This window comes from Pungitius pungitius, chromosome 3, assembly GCF_949316345.1.
Source record: "Pungitius pungitius chromosome 3, fPunPun2.1, whole genome shotgun sequence".
NCBI classification, from domain to species: domain Eukaryota; kingdom Metazoa; phylum Chordata; class Actinopteri; order Perciformes; family Gasterosteidae; genus Pungitius; species Pungitius pungitius.
The window spans coordinates 16,497,974-16,518,519 of NC_084902.1; the positions used below are offsets into that span (position 1 = coordinate 16,497,974).

Sequence of the window (20,546 nt, forward strand, 5' to 3'; positions counted from 1 at the left end):
CAGTGCTGCTGTAGTGGTGATTTATTGTGGTTACCAACGGCGATAGCATAGCTGGGGACGGCCGGCGACGGCAATAATAACACCGAGTGGTCTAGAGGAGAAAGGATAACAACTGTGATTTCTGCACAAACACACACATAGGATACCATATATCTCTGGTGCCTGCTATGTTTTTTACTCTCATGTCCATCAAACAGCGTGGGCAGGACATAACAACTTCTTTGTTCACATTGACTGTCCTCCTCATCATCTGTTTCATCTGTTTCATTATTGATTAATTATTTTCTTGTTTAATGAAATAATTGTTTTGTTCTTTTTGTAAAGATAAAAAAGACAATTACAGTTTACCAGGTGACTTATCTAAATATCTTCAATAAGGACAATGAACGCCTGCTAATCCTGAAATTTGAGAACCTCGAACCGGAAAATGGATACTATTTATAAATAAAATGATCAAAATGTTTGCTGATTAGTTTTCTTGATGCATTAATTTAATAATTGACGTATTTATGTGGTTCTACTTATTTTCCCTCCAAACAAAGATCTGGCCTATTCTGCACCAAATTCATTATTATTTTTTTGTTGGTAAAAAAAAGGCAGGTGTTTGACTTCAATGAATGTGTGGGATTTTCCTCCAGGGTTTTTACAATGTATGTGGGCGGTTCAAGAGATCAGACACACACAGACACACGCACACACACACGCACACACACACACACACACACACACACACACACACACACACACACACACACACACACACACACACACACACACACACACACACACACACACACACACACGCACACACGCACGCACACACACACACACACACACACACACACACACACACACACACACACACACACACACACACACACACACACACACAGCAATGATTCGTCCTCTTCCAGCTCCATGCAGAGATCAGAGAGGCTGCTGCTGTTTAAACATTTGATCCTTCAGTGTTGGAGCAGTAGACTCTGTATCCCGGGCCGACTTAAACACATGAACCCTGTAACCCCGTTGAGTCCGTCAGGACCAGAGCCAGAACCGGATCCCTTTCCAGCACCAAGAGATCATCTTTTATGCTGATCCTGTGTTTGTGATATTCTTTACCTTAAGTTTGTGTTTCAGATGGTTGGTGTTTAGATTAGCTGAGTTTACTAAATTGATGGATCTTAGCAGATTTAACGCCCTGGGGAACTGGGGTTGCAAAATTCCGGGAATATTCAAAGTTGGAAACTTTCCATGAGAATTAACAGGAATAAACTGGAAATTTAAGGGTAATTTAACTGTATTTGATTTGTCTGTTGTGGGGCCTTAATAGTCCTACTGTAGTGTGCATGTGATGGTATTCAATAGCTAGCTACAACCCCTGCAAAGAAACACAGAATGTGCTGCATACCCTCATATCTAGAAAATATAATTTTGAATCGCCCAAATCACGCTTTTTAATCGACTCCAACAGCCACGATAATGGCGGTGATGGTGTACTTTTGTGTGAACATACCTACGTCCTACTCTCACTGCTGTAAAAGGTTAGCCTACTTTATACAAATAAACTTGGTATTAAAATAAACGTGGCTTCAGTTTACCAAGTAGTCACTATGCTCGGTAATGACAAGACGTTCAAAAACAACACAACGTTTTAGGTTTACAATGTTTCCAACAAGCTGCATCCAGGGTCCAGCTGAGCTGGGCTTGCAAAGTCTTGTTCTCAACTACATCAAAGTTATATGCTATGAAAATTCCTGAGCTTCTCAATGGAAGTCTTCCGCCTCTTTGGAACGTGAAACATATATATATTGCACCGCTGTGCTATTATTTTAAAACAACGGAAATCCCACAATTTCCTCAGAGTTTTGCATTCACGAGCAGTGTACATGGAGAGTCTTTCCTCCATCACGTGCCTTTCAGTGCGACTCTGTGGTTTCAGGTGACTTTAGGTGATGACTGATCGGCTGGCTGTGAGAGCAGCAGCATTACGCAGTATGCAGTCAGGACGGGACACGCTGTGTGTTTATGGTCTGCTTCGCAAGCTTTTTCCACACAATGAATCTCTCCACCAATTCCTACAGAGGAATAGGAGTTAGCCTCTTGACATAACAGTTCGGCCATTGGAGGCAAATACCCTTCTGTTAAGTCTGAAAAAAAGAACCTTTGTGGAGTTGCCAGGTCCATCTTGGTTTTAGGCTTTAAACCTTTTACATGCCTGAATGGAAGGATTATCTTCTTTTTGTCCAGGACATCTCAGTCAGCTTCATGACCATGAGTATTTGACCATTCATGTGTGTGTGTATGATTGTCACTGTTGCCTGGAGCCAGCTGATTCCTCAACAGCTGAGTCTGATTATTAGAATAACAGTGATAACACACACACACGCGCACACACAACCACACACACAAATATAAACTGGAGCAGTGTGATTGATTGAGGGACACCAGGTGGTGGAGGTTAGGCGAGGATCTGGGCAAGGAGAACAGAGGACACTCACACATTCTATATTCCACTGATTTTTACCCGAGTGGACCTGTAAATCAACTGCTGTCTCTGGAAGGGTTCACTGGTGTGGGGTTTTGGTATGGCCCCCTATCAGCCCCATCGCCAGATGATGTCTTGCTGCTATTCTTTGCTGCTATTCCAGGGAGAGCGGCTGAGTGCGTGTGCACGGCCCCCCCCCCCTCCTCTCTGTGTCTTGCGGGGCACACTGACATTTACTCGATATGGCTACGTTGTTGTCCCATGGGTTTAAGTACGGTCACAGCAGCCAGCTTAGGCTTTTGTTGCAATGGCGAGGGAGAGAGGGGCCACAAAAAGAGAGGGGGGTGTGTGAAGAGCATGGACAAAGAGATTTACAGCAAAGAGGTTGAATCAGAAAACGAAGGAGAAAGCCTTCAACCTGTTCTGCTAATGAATCAGTTAGTCATTAACCATGTGTTTCTAACTTCAATGTAAGCAAACATGTCCCCATCCTACACACACACACACACACACACACTCAGCAGCGTTAGACACCACCACCAAATGTTATTGGTTGTGTCTTGTGGGTATATGTGCTCTTTACCAGGTTAGTTGACGCTAATTTGGACACTGTAGCGCTCACCAGGACACACTTCATCCATGTCTTCTCCATGTGCTCACATCGTGTAGCCCTATTTTTAGTATTTGACGTGAAGTCATTTAAAAATATGGACAGCGATTATAAAATTCTAATAATAGATTATAAAATATGATGATTTTATTTTTAAAGGAAACCAGCGAAATATTGTCAAGAGGCATAAAATTTAGCACAATATCTGCCATAGCGGTAGTTTTCTGATCTTAAAGCATATTGTTTCATATTCATATAGAATCTGATCTCTACCACCGTGGCTTCATAACTGGGAGCTCTCGCTGAACATTTATTCACACAGCTGATGAGATCAAATTCATCCTTTTGAGTGTTTAGGAGTTCCGAAGTTGTTTTAGTATTTTAGTTAGTTATTGTAGAAGCTACTTTTAGCTTTAGGATGTGCTTTACATGAGGTCGTAGGAAAACATCCGGGGCTTTTTGTTAAGATAGATAGGATAGAAGTCACCTCTTGATCTTAAGTGAGACTGACGCTATTAAATTCTTTTTGTTATCATTTCTATTTCTTACCGAGTTCAGAAGCTATTTTTATGCTCAGGTTTTCAGCTGTCAGAGAGATGAGTCAGATCATTTTTACATTGTCTCCCACCTTCTGAAAGATTTTATTTTAGGATTTTGTAAAAAAGGAAAAAAATCTCTGATGCCAAAGACAGATGCTGCATCTTTCATGAATGGGTAGGAAATGTTAATTGTGGACAGTCGTTGTTGTTGTTGTTGCTTGTATTTATGTAGGGCGATGGCACATGAACTAGTGTGACGCGCTGGGACCCGCAAGGTTGGCGGTTTGAATCCCGGCTGCTCCATGTGCCATGTTGAAGTGTCCCTGAGCAAGACACCTAACCCCTAATTGCATCCCAGGGAAAAATGTAACACATGGGTTTAAATGCAATGTAAGTCGCTTTGGATAAACGCGTCAGCTAAATGACATGTTTTTATTTAGAATTGAATATTGCTGCAAATGTTTTGTATTTTCTCCCTCCGTGAATCTAAATTGGTTTCGGTGAACCTTTGTGGTTAATTAAGTGTTATACGGAGTCCGTTTAATAACAAAGCGCAAGCTGCCTCTCCCCTTCTCCTTTCCAGATCAATCAGGGGGTTTAATGACACTAAAGCACCTCACATCTTGAATATGTATCATAATAATTCAATCAGCATGAAAAAATCTTCAGTCTTTTTTCTTGATTCATTGATTATTCATCTAACATAAACTGATAAATGTCAGTGAAGTCTGCAAAGGTCTTATTTTATCTGACCAACCAAAGCCCAATGATGAAATATTCCCACTTGAGAGGCTGAAACAAGATAATGTTTTTCCTTTTTGTTTATAAAAGAATACCTTTAATTGTCAATTAAATGTTTTTCTGCTCTAAAGGTGTGCTATGAGCTGTAGCCATTGGAGCCCATTCCAGGAAAATATGATTAACTGTGTGTATGCGTTTATGTGTGTGTGTGATGCAGGGCGTTGGGCGCGATGGCTAATGCCTCCCCTGACCTGGACAACGCGGAAGCCCAGCGCCAACTCAACAACAACAACCGACAAAGCAGCTCGGGATTCTGGGAGACGGAGTGCACCAGCTCCAAGCTGTTTGAGTGCTCCCGCATCAGAGCCCTGGCAGGTCAGAGGTCACGCACATCCATACACACTCACCAGCATGGAGGCGTGGCTTGTGGACCATTTGTTGTTTTATTTGTAAATTTTGTTCTGTTCAATGTTTTATCGACACTCATCTGGCTTGAAGTATCAAGTGTCAGCTCCAGCATCTCATTAGATTATGCATTTGGTTTTAATCCTAATATTAGCTACTATTAATAATGTGAATATTTAACTAAACTGGCATAATCACGAGAAACACGTTGCTCCTCCCCATTCAATGTTTCATTTCCCTAGACGAGCGAGATGCAGTGCAGAAGAAGACGTTTACCAAGTGGGTTAACTCCCACCTGGCCCGAGTGTCCTGTCGCATAGCCGACCTCTACAACGACCTGAGGGATGGATACATGCTCACCAGACTCCTGGAGGTCCTCAGTGGAGAGCTGCTGGTGGGAACACGCACACAGGCGTGCACGGCTGTTCACTCCATGGAAGAATGATATTGTGCTGTTGCATGATGTGAAGTGTTAAACTTTAAGCATGCTGTATGCAGCCTTTTCGAACAAACAAATAAATAATCAATAAATTACTTTGATTTCCCCCCCAGCCAAGGCCTACACGGGGCCGTATGCGGATCCACTGCCTGGAGAACGTAGACAAAGCCCTGCAGTTCCTCAAAGAGCAGCGAGTCCACCTGGAAAATGTGGGCTCCCACGACATTGTGGATGGCAACCACCGCCTCACCCTAGGCCTTATGTGGACCATCATCCTACGCTTCCAGGTATACACAAACCCATCCTAACACCAGTAAGGGTGGTGATTCAGTAAAACCCTGTGGTTGATGTAGTAACTGAGTGTGCAGTTTAAAAGGATAAACCCTTCTTGAGAAATACAACAGAATATCAGCCATTTGTTTGCAGTGCAACCCAACCAACCAACCAGTTGTTGTGGTTAGTTGTGGTGATCCATAGCCCACTGTGGCTGCTCATCCTTGTTGTGTTACTCCCTGCAATCTTTATAACCGGTCCTTGGTATAAAAAAACAATCAACATGCAGCACTAACCTCTGCCTCTTGTGACTGGTCCACAACAAAGACCGGCCAGTTTGAAGCAGCAACTTTAATGCAGCTCTGATTTGAGAATGACAGTGGAAGAGCACTCAACACTTTCTCCTTTGAGTTCCTTGTTTGCACGAAATCTATTTGAATTCAGCTTTGATATGGCGGACTCTGCCACTATTGCAAACCAGAGAGGTAATGCTATAGTGGAATTACATGGCTACTGTTGAAAGAAATCAGCGGCGTGAGATTTCATGAAAATCTTTAAGATTGTTCACGTTCAGCCTGCCAGAGGGCTCTGATCAGTAGCATCATAGGGACGTTATGGCTTTAAAGGGAGAATCTCCATTAAGTGCACCGTCATGCTGCTACCCACTGAAGCACAAGGATGCTGTCATCAGCAGTGGCTTCAATCCGGACGAGCAAGGTGTGGGAGGGGGAGGGAGGGGTTCACAACTGCAGCATCATCAGTGTGCGACAGCACACTGTTGAGTCAACCTTGTACCGTACAGTGTGAAGGCTGTATAAGCGCTAGCTGGCTAATAGCTCCTCTGCCATTAGCCGTGCACTTGGCTGGTGTCCCGTTCTCCAACTCCCAAGAGCCACCAGTCGATGGTCTATTCAATTTTGCATGCGCTGAGAAAGAAGATCAGTGCAGAGGACTGGTGTTCATGTGCGTGTGTGTTCATGTGTGTGTGCGTGTGTGTTCATTATGAACATTGCATTATGGTTTGCCCGGCTACATTACATTGTGTTGTCAGTTGTTTGGTATTCCGCTGGGGATGCAGACCTGGGATTTGTTTGTCATAATTTTTTTCACTTTCAATTGCTTTCTGTGGCAAAAGTGAGAGTTTGCTTTGTCCAGTGAGAAGGTATGGCCAAACTACTGCAATGACTGCATGGAGGCGGAAAGAAAAGGAGATACAGAAGGAGAGGGGTGAAGAAAGAGGGAGAGAGAAGGAAAAGGAGGAAGAGGATTGACAGGCAAAGGAATCCTAATGTCATTACAGAACCATCACCAATCACAAATAATAACAGGCTTTTATTATTTGCAGCGACTTCAGTTATTGTGTTGGATATGTGTTAATGTCCTTGTGTGTGTGTGTGTGTGTGTGTGTGTGTGTCTGCTTTAATTAATACACTGCCAGCTCACTTTCTGCAGTTTTACTGAATATTTACCTGATATAAAGATAAATATTTAAACTGAATGCATTTATTCATTTAGTCTTCATGAAATGGTTCATATGTCAATGTTAGATCAATAACAACATTTTATGGTCATAGACCATCATGTTAAAGTGTGAATTCTGCTTGTATTTTTAACTTTCTTAACTATTTAACTTTCAATGTGTTTTCTTCTAAGACAGCAACTCATTTTTTTATTAATATTTTGGGGATTTACTGATAATTCCATTTATGTAGGCATGCACTGATCCGGACATAACTGGGCTTTTGGAGTTGGCCGATCAGGCTCCAACTAGGCTTGATTTCCAGCACTGCGGGAAAGAAATCTTGAAAATGAACAGGAATTACAATTCAAGTGTAAACCTTTTAAAACACTGGTCACAACTTGGAATTAGACGTTTTATACACTGTATAGACGTTATATACACTGGTCTAAATTCCAGTGTATATAACGTCTAATATTATTTATACAGACTAAACGGAAAAGGACTTCGATGTGCTTTTTCATCACAGAGGATGTGATGCGCTAAAGTAACATTTTGTGCCGATATCACACTGAGACATTCTCTCATATTAACATCATCTCATAACGTCGTCTGGTCTCTATTTGTGTTAGCATTTAGTGATTATCTTCTTGCATGTGTGTTCCCAGAATTGCGTGTGTGTGTGCAGTGTTGTGCCTAACGACGTGGTTAGCAGCTGACTCCAGGGTGTCATGTCCCCAATTATCTTCGATCATGTCACTGTGATGTTGTTGGCTGAATGGCTGTTAGTGTCACCTCTCGTCAGGCGTTACAAAGCCTCCTCACTTCCTCGCCCGCAGACCCACCGCTCTCACTGCTCTCGTCTGTTGCTTCTGATCCTCTTTTTAGGAATACCGCTCTTGGTTCCAGTCTTGAGTTGCCAGTCCGATCTCAGTCTTCTATTCATTTACTATTGAATTACTATTGATGCCATATACAGCAAAACAAATACAGCTAAACCCAATAGTAGACCTAGTCCTCAATAGTAAATAAAGAAAAAGATGACTATCTGCTTCACTGTGCTCTTCTTCAGATCCAGGTGATCAAAATAGAGACGGAGGACAACAGGGAAACTCGCTCTGCCAAGGACGCCCTGCTGCTCTGGTGCCAGATGAAGACCGCAGGGTGAGCAGTAGAATAGAACAATACAGGAGACTGTAAGCTGCGACTGTGGATTGTGTTATTGCGCCGAGTCGGCGTGTCAGCGTTCGGGGGTTTCGGTTTTCAAGTTGGGATAAAGGAATCTCTCCGCGCTGCAGGTACCCTGAGGTGAACATCCAAAACTTCACCACCTGCTGGAGAGACGGCCTCGCCTTTAACGCCCTCATACACAGACACAGGTAGGTGGTTTATTCTCATTTATTGTTTCACATAAATGAAGAGTGAAGAGACGTGGGCCGAGTTTGGCGAGTTTTAGGATCGCTACGACAACGGTCAAATTCATCTTGGGCCCTCCAGATCTGACCTGATAGAGTTCAACAAGCTGACGCGGTCCAATGCGACCCACAACCTCCAGCAAGCCTTCAACGTCGCCGAGCAGCACCTGGGCCTCACCAAACTCCTGGACCCAGAGGGTGAGAATGTTCAACTGGCTTTGTTGATCAGTCAGACATAACCCCAAATACAGCAATATCCGCATTATCACCAAAGTAATGGCGTGTGCTGCACCTGAAGTGAAGTAGACCGTAACTCCTTTTTTCTCCACAACCTCTGTACATCTCAGATGTCAACACAGAGAACCCAGACGAAAAGTCCATCATCACATATGTGGTCTCCTACTACCACTACTTCTCCAAGATGAAGGCTCTTATTGTGGAGGGCAAGAGGGTTGGCAAGGTAACAATTTGCACACATGTGGAGATACAGGCACATAGATATTCACTGGTAGGTAAAGGGCCAGCAGTCTTTACTAATTAAATCAAGATTAACAAAATGTGCAGGGGTTTAAAGATAGAATATGTAAATTTCTTACGGCTCCACGCTACCCAAAGATGTCACCACACCCCGGCTGATGGATAGAGGGACGAGAAACCGATAGCGGAGGAACGTAGAACATTGTGTGTCATTTGTTTGAGAGACGGAGAAGTACACATGTCTCTGAATGGGCCTCCAACCTGCCTCCTTCTGTCTCACTGACCCAGGTCCTTGAAAACTGCGTTGAGGCGGAGAAGATTGTCAACCGCTACGAGGCCCTGGCCTCGGACCTGCTGGACTGGATAGAAAAGACCATCGCGGTCATCAGCAACCAGAAGTTTGCCAACTCGCTGACGGGAGTTCAGCAGCAGCTACTGGCCTTCACAACCTACTGCACCATCGAGAAGCCCATCAAGTATGCTTCTAGGGGAATTCTCAAATGGCATCTTGATATTTAAGAGATCATTTTCATCCATTGCGGAGCATATCAACTAACGCATGGGTATATGAATACATGCATAGCCTTTACTGGAGACAGCACACTGCTTGTAAATACAAGGGGTAACATGGTGTTCTGGTGTAGCTAAAAATACATTCAATTCATATATATACAGAACATTTACAAAATACATAATTTTTTACATTTTTACGGAATAAGCAGCAGCTAAATGACACAACAAATTAGTCAGTCTCTCCCAGGAAATGGACCAGAGCTCATCAACATAGCTTTCTATTGTCCTCAACCTTTGGGTTTTTCTCAAGCAAAGTTTGTAGTGCTTTAGGCGTATCGTACACAGGAGGAGACTGTCCAAAGAAAAGACGTGTGTGGACTTCTGATTCTCGCTCAGGTTTCAGGAGAAGGGGAATCTCGAGGTCCTTCTGTTCACCATCCAAAGCAAGCTCAGAGCCAACAACCAGAAACCCTACGTGCCTCATGATGGGAAGCTCATCTCAGACATCAACAAGGTCCTATACATCCGGCAGCTGTGTTGGTTTTGTAACAATCCAGTGTTTTAGCTATGTTATTGATTAAACATCATTCTTAAATAGTTGAGAGAAAATACTTCATATTTAGTTTCCAAAGTTTTCATATAACATTGACTTGTTTAACTTTTTTTTCTACTGCGTTACCACTATCTAATTGTTGTTTTTTGGTCTGCCCAGGCCTGGGAGAGGCTAGAGAAGGCGGAACACGAAAGGGGCGTCGCTCTGCGCAAGGAGCTGATTCGTCAGGAGAAGCTGGAGCTGCTGGCTCAGTGCTTCGATCACAAAACCACCATGAGACAAGCCTGGCTCAATGAGAACCAGCGGCTTGTGTCGCAGGTAGGAACCCTGAACACTGAATAACCGATAAGCAAAAGGGTTTAACTGCATGGGGGGGAAAACGATAGCCTGCTAAATGGCGGTTTGGATCGGCAGTCCAAGTTCTCCTTCTGGGAATAAATGTATTACTAATTTTCCCCTTTAAACGGGAGCAAAGAATATTGCAGATGACAGATGACCTAATACTAAATGAAAATGTCAAACTTTCTATGTGGACATCAGTCGAACTGCATAAAATGTGTTTTTCTCATGGTCCCTTCACTTGGATGTTTGAGCTCCACTGCAGTACTGCAACATTTATGTGACGCTCTGCTTAAAGGGCTCTTTTATTGTACTCAGTATTCTGAGTGCTTTTTGTCCTGAACTTTTTAAATGAAAGAAATACTTGTATAATAATATAACATGTGTGTTTTACTTATATTAAATTGTGCAAGATAAAAATATTCCTACATGGACAGTCTAAATCACAGTAGTAGGCCTCCAAGAGAATATCATTCCATGCGGATGAATTCCTGGAAAATCAACCTGTGTTTTAATACTAGCTTTAGTCGTCAAAGACTCAGGGATTCATCTTCTTTAAATTGGTCTCCCTTCACTTCATTGTCTCCTAACGGTCTTTGTGAATTTCATGCCGTTTTCTTTCCAATTGTTTTTTTCTTCTCCAACAGGACAATTTTGGCTACGACCTACCAGCAGTCGAGGCGGCAATGAAGAAACATGAGGCCATCGAGGCGGACATTGCCTCGTACGAAGAGCGCATCGGCGTGGTGGTGGAGCTCGCAGCGGAGATGGAGACAGAAGCATACTACGACATCCGGCGTATCCTAGCACGGAAAGAGAACATCCTGGGCCAGTGGAGTCTACTGAAGGAGCTGGTGGCCGGGAGGAGGACTCGGCTGGAGAAGAACCTGGCCCTGCAGAAGACCTTCCAGGACATGGTCTACATGATCGACTGGATGGATGACACACAGGTACACAAAAAAAGACAGGTACACAAAAAAAGACTGATAGTCAAAATCTAAAAAGAAAATCACTCCAACAAAACAAGGCGTCATGCAATGACGCCACCAGGAACCAGAGACACACACGGGAGGTGCAGGTGATTGGACACAGGTGGAAACAATCATTGACACTGCAGACAATCAGAGGGGATGACAGGACAAGGCAGGAAGTCAAGTTAACCCAGGGGCACAAGAGACATGACACTACAAAATAAAACAGGACATGAACCCAAACCGTGACAGGTTCCAGAGAGAGTCAAAGAAGGAAGATGACGTAATGACTTCACATCCCTCATGTTCCCTGTCGTCTCCTGCTCCGTCTAAGGTCCAGCTCCTGTCCAAGGACTTTGGAAAGCACCTCCTAGAGGTGGACGACCTGCTGCAGAAACACGGCCTGCAGGAAGCCGACATCGCAGTGCAGGCTGAGAGGGTCGAGACACTCAACACCGCTGCACTCAAATTCACAACTATAGAGGGTATAAAAATGTTCTTTGTATTAACACCGTACGGTAGCAGGCAGACGGGATTCTGTTTTCTGTGTTTAGCAGCTCCAAAGACAAAAGGTTTTTTAGAATATTTATGGCGCCGTATTTAAGAGTTATCTCAGTTATCAGAGGGACTAAACGCGGCAGACCTAATTTGACTGAAGAATGCAGGAAAATGAAAAAGTAAATGAAAAGTAATGTAAAAAATGTAATCAGAACTATAGAAAAGCTATTAAGTTATTCAATTTTATTATAATTATAAATATTTTTACACGAATATATTGCTATAATATTTTCATTCAATGCAGTTATTCAATGAATTTATATCCATGCATTTATTTTGCATATCATTTATTATAGATTGGGGCTCGTAACTGCAGATACAAAAAGCCCAGCTATTGGTTAAGGATTGAAAAAGGCCGATCGGTGCATCGACAATAACGACAACACCTCTCTGATATTTTATAAATCTTTGATGCACAATATAAGATGCAGTTAAGTAGTAATAAACAGTTGTTTCTCTGTTGCTCAGTCTCCTGAAATAGACCAGGTTTGATTACATTCAGTCTTGGAAGATGTATTCGACCTTGAGACAGCTCGATATCAGTAAGGTGATCTGCCCAGTGCACTTTGTTCATAGTCCGGCTCAGAGAACGCTACTGTAACGCATGAAGCGCTGTATCCATTTTGTTTTTTCTAAAAGTCGCTAACCTGATTTGTATTCTTTTCCCAGGTTACCAGCCGTGCGACCCACAGGTGATTTGTAACCGCGTCAACCACGTCTCTACCTGTCTGGAGGAGCTGAAACAACTGGCAGCTAAAAGGCGAGAGGAGCTGGAGGAGTCAAGACAGCTGTGGGCCTTCTTTCAGGTATCAGGTAGTGTGGGTGGCCGTGGTCATGTCGCGTTCAGAAGGTTTAGGGACCCGGTGATCCTGATCTGAAAGGCTTCTCGGAAACTTAACTCTCCCACGGCAATCATACTTTTATTTATTTATTTATTTTCCACCTATATGGGATGTTAATGAATAACACAGCTGTCTTTCTGGTAGGCTTGGAGAAACGGTACATATGATAAACCCATTAGTTCTGCAAATACAAAATCATTTTTTTAGGCAAATGAAGCTGTCTGTTCATGGATCTACCCTCTAAGCTTTTGATACAATCTAACCTTTTTTCATTCATCAAGCATCTTTTACACTTCTTCACGTGCATCATCTCGTTTCATTTGGCACCCATGTGTCACATGGGAATGTGTTTCTATCTGCTGATAAAGCTGTCCGTCCCTCACACAGAAGTGATGAACGAGTTATTAGTGTTAGCGAGTAAGCTTTTAGAACAGATTCTCAAATTAATGAGCGTTTAATGAGAATACCAGATATCTTTGACCGCAGAGTCATTGGTGCACTCAGTTCAGTCACTTATTACATTACATTACTGATTCATTTGACTGATTCCCATTCCGCATTTTTGCAAGGCTCCTTAGAGCCTTTTGTTCCCTCTTCCATTTAATATTTTAATTGAATATATATATATTTTATAAATATATATTTTCTCTGTTTGTATTCTTCTTAGGAGCTGGAGGAGTCGGAGGCCTGGATCCGGGAGAAGAGCTCCATCCTGGGAGCTCAGGGTTACGGGAAGGACCTGAGCAGCGTGCTGAAATTACTTCAGAAACACAAGACCCTGGCTGGGGAACTGCTGGCTCACCGCTCGCTGCTGCAGGTGTGGATGCACGTTTCTGTGAGGGGAAGAAAAAGACACAACAGTTTCAGTTCAATTTTATTCATTTACAAATTACTTTTGAGCTCACTTACATAAAAAAGTGTGACTGTTAGTGGTATCTATCCACAGACAGTGTATCAACAAAATGGTACATCGCCTCAAATGTTGCTTTTCTTCCAACCACTCAAAGCGTTTTAACACTACATGCTCACTGCTGATCTTCTGGCTGAAGGACGACCCCCCTCCCTCCTGACTACAGTAGATATTAGTCAATACGCCGCCAGTTTGAGGAAACAGACAGGAGGAGCAGCACTGGAGGAAGATGGGAATGGAAGATGGGGCAGAAAAATGCATTTTAGATCTAAAAGTGGATGCTATATTTAGAATATTTCACTTCACCACTTTACCTTTCTGCAATTTCCAAGGGGAGCTGAAGCATTTATATCCATCTAAGCTCTCTTTGAAGCCACCAAACAGCCAAAACACCAAATTCACACAATAACACAACAAAATCAACTAACGGATGGACTGCAGACATATACCAGCAGGTGTCCTTGTCAAAGGAGTCCGTAAAATAAAGACTGTTACAAAAACAGTAGTGCTATCTAAAATCTGTCCACAGCAGTACACATCTACTATAGATAATAAACTGATTATGGATAAGTAACCCATGAAACCCGTCCAAATTCACCTTATTACATCCAAACTATCCCTTTTAAAACCTTAGCCCCATAGATCAAAATTTGCTTTGAGAAAAGTGCAAAGTTAACGGCGTCTTACTATGAATTCATTGCTCAAAGAATATGGTGATGTTGATCAAATTCAACAGTAGATCCGGGGCTACAAGTATAAGCATGCCATATTTATAGAAATATATTCATTGTATATCCTCCAACTCAACTCAAAAACACCCAACAACTGAATGACCAAATATCATAACTCTTATGACGAGAATTGAATCATGTAGCTAGTTGAAACATTTGTAGCTCGTAGCTACTTTAGCTTTAACACACAGACGACATCTCTGCAGAAAGAAGACAGTCTGAAGTTTCAATAGCAGCTCACTTCTCTCCAGTAAAACCCTCAGCGTACCAGAGGCAAAACACATCAACAAGAGAGAATGTTTTTCACAAAAGATAGTTGTAAAATGTCCCTTACCGTAGAAATTTGCCATGAAAAGTCTTAGCTAGCGGCCAAACAAAAGTAATATGAGTCGGCAACTCCGTCTAGAAGCTTTTGTTCTTTGGTGGGAGGTTCAAAGGTTATGGCTTAGCACGACCTCAAACCTGAAACTGCTCTGCTGCTCCTGGTTGGCTAACAGTCCTCTGAATCGATGTTAATCACACTAATTGGCCAATCCTACGCGTAGAAGGAGCCTTGCGTAATGACAGGCCACTTTAAGTCAGACGGTAAAATACATAAAAGTCTGAGTTAATTGGAAAAATCAAAAAACCTACACCTATGTATGAGATGTGTTGAACACTATTAGTGATATAGAAGTGAATAAATAGTTTGGTGTATGACAAATATAGGCGACTGTGGGTGAGTGGGGAGCACGGCCATCCTCCAATCAGAAGATTGGTGGGTTGATCCAAGGCCTGGCTAACCCGCGTGTCCTTGGGCAAGACACTTAACTCTAGTATTGCTCCAGCTTCAGGACTACAGTGTGTGAGTGTTAGTTACTGATTGGCAGGTGGCACTGTGTATGGTAGCTCCTTTCATCAGTGTGTGAATGGGTGTGAATGATGAAATGAAGTGTTAAAAGTGCCAGACTGTTTTGTGCCAGAAAACCATCAAAATAGCCAAATTATGGAAATCTTGCCTAAACTGTCTTTACTAAAATACTAAGATCTAAAATCTCCACTTTATCAAAATTGTCCCAGAGAGAATTTTATTCTTATTTTATTATGGATTTATTACGTTCTCTATTTGGAAGCTTCTATTTCAGATGCAGATAATAACACGTTGATTATTACATCCGTAATGTTGGATTATCTACATATGTCAAGTGCCTGTTCCTCTTATTGATATTTTAGAAGATTTTGGTGAGATGACAGGGAATATAAGACGAAGTTTTGGTCCATCAAAGATATTACATAATACCTGTATACAGGTATTTATCGTTTTAAAGTCAGTGTTCAAGAACCTGCTTCTTAGAAGACCACCTAAAATAATCATCAGCAACCCTGTAATTCCTCCATTGTATCCTGCTCCCGCAGAACACCATGAAACGAGGAAAGCAGATCCTGAGTGACAAGAGCTTTGGCACGGCGGGCATCCAGGAGCGCATCATGGAGGTGAAGGGCGAGTGGAAGAGGCTGGAGGACCAGGCCGCGCAGCGACTCGGACACCTGCAGGAGGCACTCAACTTTTTCCAGTTCTCCACGGAGACGGACGACCTGGTGGCGTGGCTGCAGGACGCCTACCGACTGGTTTCCAGTGAAGACTTTGGACACGATGAATACTCCACTCAGTCGCTTCTGAAGAAGCACCGGGGGGTCAGCGAGGCCGTTGATAAACATCGTATGCACGTGGTGGCACTGCGGAAACATATGGGAGCGCTGCCTCTGCAGTACCGTGAGCAGGAGGTGAGCGGGGAAAGGATGGTTCACTTTCTGTCGACTGTCGAGTGCTTCGTATGTCCCTCAATATCCTTTCCTTTATCCCTTCTTTGTCCCGCCCCCCCTCCTCCTCCTTCGGCAGGAAGTGCAGGTGCGCATGGGAGAGGTGGAGCAGCTTTACACCGAGGTGGCCGAGGTGGCGGTGCTCAGACAGCAGTGGCTTCACGATGCCCTCGCCGTCTACCGCATGTTCAGCGAGGTCAACGCCTGCGAGCTGTGGATCGACGAGAAGGAGCAGTGGCTGGACAAGATGGAGATCCCGGAGAGACTGGAGGACGTGGAGATGGTGGCACACAGGTGAGTGACAGCACGTGGAAGCTCAGCTAGGTGGTTTAAATCAAAGAGCTTAACGTTTTTAGTCACTGAAGAAAACCATCTTTGTCCTTTGTATCCCACAATGCACTTTGTTGTAGGTTTGAGAGCCTAGACCAGGAGATGAACAGCCTGATGGGAAGGATCCTGGACGTTAACCAGATAGTTCAGCAGCTCCTGGATGGAGGTCATCCTTCGTCCACAGAGGTCAGAGGTTGTCAGGATCATCTCAACTCTAGGTACGGGAAACTAAACTAACTTTTACTTACTCACTCCTTACATTTACATTTACCCAATAACTCTTCCAATGACAGAAGCTAGCAGCGCTTGCTTGAAAATGTTCGAAATCTAGCATGAAAGTTGGCAACACTGACAGCCCGTCTATTCAGGCCACCTCCAAAGCCACGCCCCCGAAATGATCATCATGAATATAAACAACAAACATGGCTAATGTCAGTAGTATCAACTATTCAAGCTAGCAGCTTGTGGAAGACTTTAATGACGTGTAACAAGTGCAGGGAAGCCCAGTAAGTTGACCAAGCTGCAATCTGCGGTTTTTAAAAAGTGAAGCCTATTGGGAAGTTTCTTAACCTTGCATTCTTTCGGGGGGCGACGTCATATTGACGTCACACGTCAAACATTTCTTATATGCCGTTTATGTGGCAGAAAGGTAGGTCGCTGCTCACATTGATGCAACAGCAAAAAAAAATTCTCAGCCGATTTTATTGATTGAATTTTGATTGATTGCTATGTAGAAAAGCCAGTTCAAATATTTTTCAATATAATATTACACCTGTTACAAATCCTAATATCAGACATATAGACGATGGTCTTGCTGACGTGGGGGGTTTGTTTGACACCCCTGCCCTTTACAGACAGCAGCATTATAATATGCATTACAACTGTAATATTAAGCTGCTGGCTGTGTGTGTGTGCTCACAGGCACTGCGTGGAACTAAAAACTAACTAAAAAGAGTTTTTTGCCTTCAGATCAGTACTAACCATAAGCCAATAACTACTTGTGGTTGCAGATAGATGGATGTTGGATCTTTACTTCTCGGATTGCATATCTAATTTGCGGGGTTTTTTTGTTTAATGAACTGTGATCCTTTCCAGAAAAGAGGAAAGTATCAAAAACGACTTTGGCAAAGCCGCTGTATATCAAAAACAGAAAAAGATAAATTAGTTACACCCATAACTTGGATTTATTTTAGAATATAGTTTTATTGATTTTGTGTATTTATTTTCTTTGTGCTCTTCCTTTCCACATCAGACAGTTTAGTTTTGATTCCTTATCTCCATTTTATAGATATCCATAATTGTGTCCTTGCATTTGCTTGGTCGTGGCGCCTCTGGATCCAGACATTTTCCTTTTTTGTTTTAAGTGCCGCTACTGTAGTATTCTGAAAAAGATTCTTATTGGTTCGTTGTCCAAGGTGTTCTGCCAGGTAGTAAACATTCAGGGTCCCCAAAAGGAATGAGCACTGAAAATATAATCTGCAACACAACAGTGCCTTGACCCTGTTGACCCTCCAGTGACCCTAGCTTTTAGTTTTAATATTTGTGGTTAGCGGCATAAACTTCTATTTTATTACTATCCATGCAACGATGCTGCTCTCGCTCCCTCAAACTGCTACGTACGCCGACATCCGACCAGGTGGACCCTGCTTTTTTATCCGCTTCAACCACACCCACTGACCGCTGCTACGTCTGCCGGGTGTCTGGGGGTCTTGTGACTTTGGCTCAGGTTGGTCTCGGGGCGACCATCTGTGCTGGCTGCCTCATTGGAGACGAAGCCAGCACAGACCAAAAGAGAAATAAAAAAAGGAAGTTATCTTACTGGTATTAGCAAATTGAGTTATAGTTTTAGAAACATGACTTTATAATGTCCTTGCTCTATTTAGACATGAACACTGCGTATGTATTTGGGATTATATCTTTTTTAATTCACAATGACATACCAATAGTTTAATAAAATAATGGCTCCAATGCACAAATTGTGTTCTTATTACTTTTTTGCAAAATTACAATTTCTTTCAATTTATTATTCGGATAATGTCATAAAATCACAAAGAATTATTTAAGCATACTTTCCCTATTGAAATACATTAAAAACAATAATTCTGCGTGTAACGTGTGGGTAAGCTTGTCCACCACTGCTTCTCTGTTTACACACACACATGTAATGTTGCATTTAACACACGCAACAATCAGAAGCAACGCGTTGCATCTTCAAAACCACTTTAGCAGCTCTGAGGTCAGAGTCAGCGACCCGCAGAGCGTTCTGTCTGCTGCTTGGGGACTCTGCTGGAGGAGAATCAGGCGAACATAAGGTATGACGATATGGGGACCAGACGAGACCCGGGCAGAGAACTGACCGAGCCAACCGTCTCACAAGAATCATATCAGGTATATTTAGCTTTAAAATAATATGAGAAGCACCAGATCTAACAATAAAAGAGGTATTACTCTGGTTTATTGCCATCATTTATAGTTTATTGTTTGACATGGAACAATGGAGGGCTGGAATTAGGTCTGGTAGTCTTACAGTTCATCATCTTTATATCTTACTAGGAGGAAAATAAATGCTGCCTTAACTCTTTGAACACAAAGCATTTTTGTGGCATTCTGTCATTTTTTCATCTTTCATCCTTACATTTTGGGGCGACTAAGGCTTAGTAGTGAAGTAGGTCGTCCTTCAGTCAGAGGGTTGGCGGTTATAAACAAAACAGAAACACACTTTAAAAATTTGACGATTTTTTTTTTAATACCGCTTCTGGTTGTGTGAAAGGATGTTGGCTGTTTCATCTTTGTTGGCGGGTTCCGGGGTTTGGAGGACAATCCAAACTGGCTCTGTGTTCTGAAAATCAGCTTAAAAGCAAATCTCTCTTGGAATTGAAAAGGAATGACATTCCGGAGGTGTAAAATGTAAAAAATTGTCACTGTTGCCCATTTCTCCCTCACAGTACCCCGTTCTCAGTCTGTGCTTATCTGTCACTGCGCACCAGGTGGAACAACATAGTGGAGCTGGTGGAGCAGAAGAAGGATCAGCTGGACTCCATGCTGCGGCTGCAGAACTACCTGCTGGAGTGTGCCGAGATCAAGTCCCAGATCCAGGAAAAGAGAAAAGCCATCGACGCCACCCAGTACGTGGGCAGCGACCTGGGGGGAGTCCTGGCTCTGCAGAGACGCCTCTCTACTATGGAGGGGGCCCTATCGGTCCTGGAGCCCAAACTTCTGCACCTGCAGGTAAGAAATTATGGGAAATACACATTGAGTAAATCACCAGAAAGGAAGATACTCATTTGAGGTTTGCACTGTAGTTGTATAAACACAAGTCTGTTTAGATAATAGTTTAGTCAACTTCCTGTTAATTTGTACACTTTTTGATTTATGTTTAGATGAAATGGATATCAGCATAGTGGGCGTTTTTCTTCAATTAATGAATGGGCCGAACATCCTTTTTTAACCAAACCAGTGAGCGTGAGGAAAGACAAAAGATATTCGAATATGGAGGTTGATATGATTTTACAAGCAGGTTGTTTTACGCAGCACTAAAACGCTGTCTCTGTTTGATCATATAGGAGGAGGCGGAGCAAATGGCCACAGCCCACCCAGCTCGGGCCATGGAGGTTCTCATGCCGTTTGATGGCATCAGCGTGGAGTGGGAGGAGCTTAAACGCACCCTGCAGGGCTGCGAGGATTCACTCATGGTGGCTGGTCGGCTGCAGAGCTTCATACAGGTACGCAGAGAGAACCCGTCACTCTGACCCTACTGAATACAAACTGCATCCTCCTCCATTCCAGTGATACTGCCATCTCATTGGCTCAACCACTAAAGACATTTTGTTTTCCTTTTCTACCTCAAAGGTTGATAAACTTCCAAGAAGAAGGATTAGAGGAAATTCAGCCACTAAATACAAATGTACGGGAGTCAGTATTTTAGGTCCAGGAACAGACAAACTTGCAGCTTAGAACTTGGTTTTAGGAAGTAAACAAGCATAGATTTGCAATTCACAAGCACAACACCTCAAACAGTTGACTTCCATGGCAAATTTGGGCCTCATAGAAAGAGTTGTAATGGATGAATGGGATGGATAGATGGCTGCTGGGATGAATGGTTGGATGAATGACGTTGATTGGATTGGATGTTTTGGATGGATGGATTTTTACACAC

The 20,546-nt window shown here is 42.9% G+C and overlaps 1 protein-coding gene across 3 annotated transcripts in view; it reads left to right on the forward strand.

The window, feature by feature from the left end:
* LOC119215146 (spectrin beta chain, non-erythrocytic 4-like) overlaps positions 1 to 20,546 on the forward strand; it is a 67,536-nt gene that overhangs the window by 3,811 nt on the left and 43,179 nt on the right. For all 3 annotated transcript variants that reach the window (XM_037467053.2, XM_037467033.2, XM_037467043.2), the window contains exons 2-20: positions 4,593 to 4,750; positions 5,023 to 5,174; positions 5,333 to 5,506; positions 8,024 to 8,115; positions 8,250 to 8,330; positions 8,449 to 8,564; positions 8,714 to 8,826; positions 9,132 to 9,319; positions 9,753 to 9,870; positions 10,069 to 10,227; positions 10,896 to 11,198; positions 11,554 to 11,704; positions 12,447 to 12,583; positions 13,287 to 13,436; positions 15,656 to 16,024; positions 16,140 to 16,354; positions 16,471 to 16,608; positions 19,378 to 19,618; positions 19,954 to 20,112. In XM_037467053.2, coding sequence (XP_037322950.2) covers positions 4,606 to 4,750; positions 5,023 to 5,174; positions 5,333 to 5,506; positions 8,024 to 8,115; positions 8,250 to 8,330; positions 8,449 to 8,564; positions 8,714 to 8,826; positions 9,132 to 9,319; positions 9,753 to 9,870; positions 10,069 to 10,227; positions 10,896 to 11,198; positions 11,554 to 11,704; positions 12,447 to 12,583; positions 13,287 to 13,436; positions 15,656 to 16,024; positions 16,140 to 16,354; positions 16,471 to 16,608; positions 19,378 to 19,618; positions 19,954 to 20,112 — 3,201 coding nt within the window. In that variant the 5' untranslated portion in view covers positions 4,593 to 4,605. The remainder of the gene's footprint in view (positions 1 to 4,592; positions 4,751 to 5,022; positions 5,175 to 5,332; positions 5,507 to 8,023; positions 8,116 to 8,249; positions 8,331 to 8,448; positions 8,565 to 8,713; positions 8,827 to 9,131; positions 9,320 to 9,752; positions 9,871 to 10,068; positions 10,228 to 10,895; positions 11,199 to 11,553; positions 11,705 to 12,446; positions 12,584 to 13,286; positions 13,437 to 15,655; positions 16,025 to 16,139; positions 16,355 to 16,470; positions 16,609 to 19,377; positions 19,619 to 19,953; positions 20,113 to 20,546) is intronic.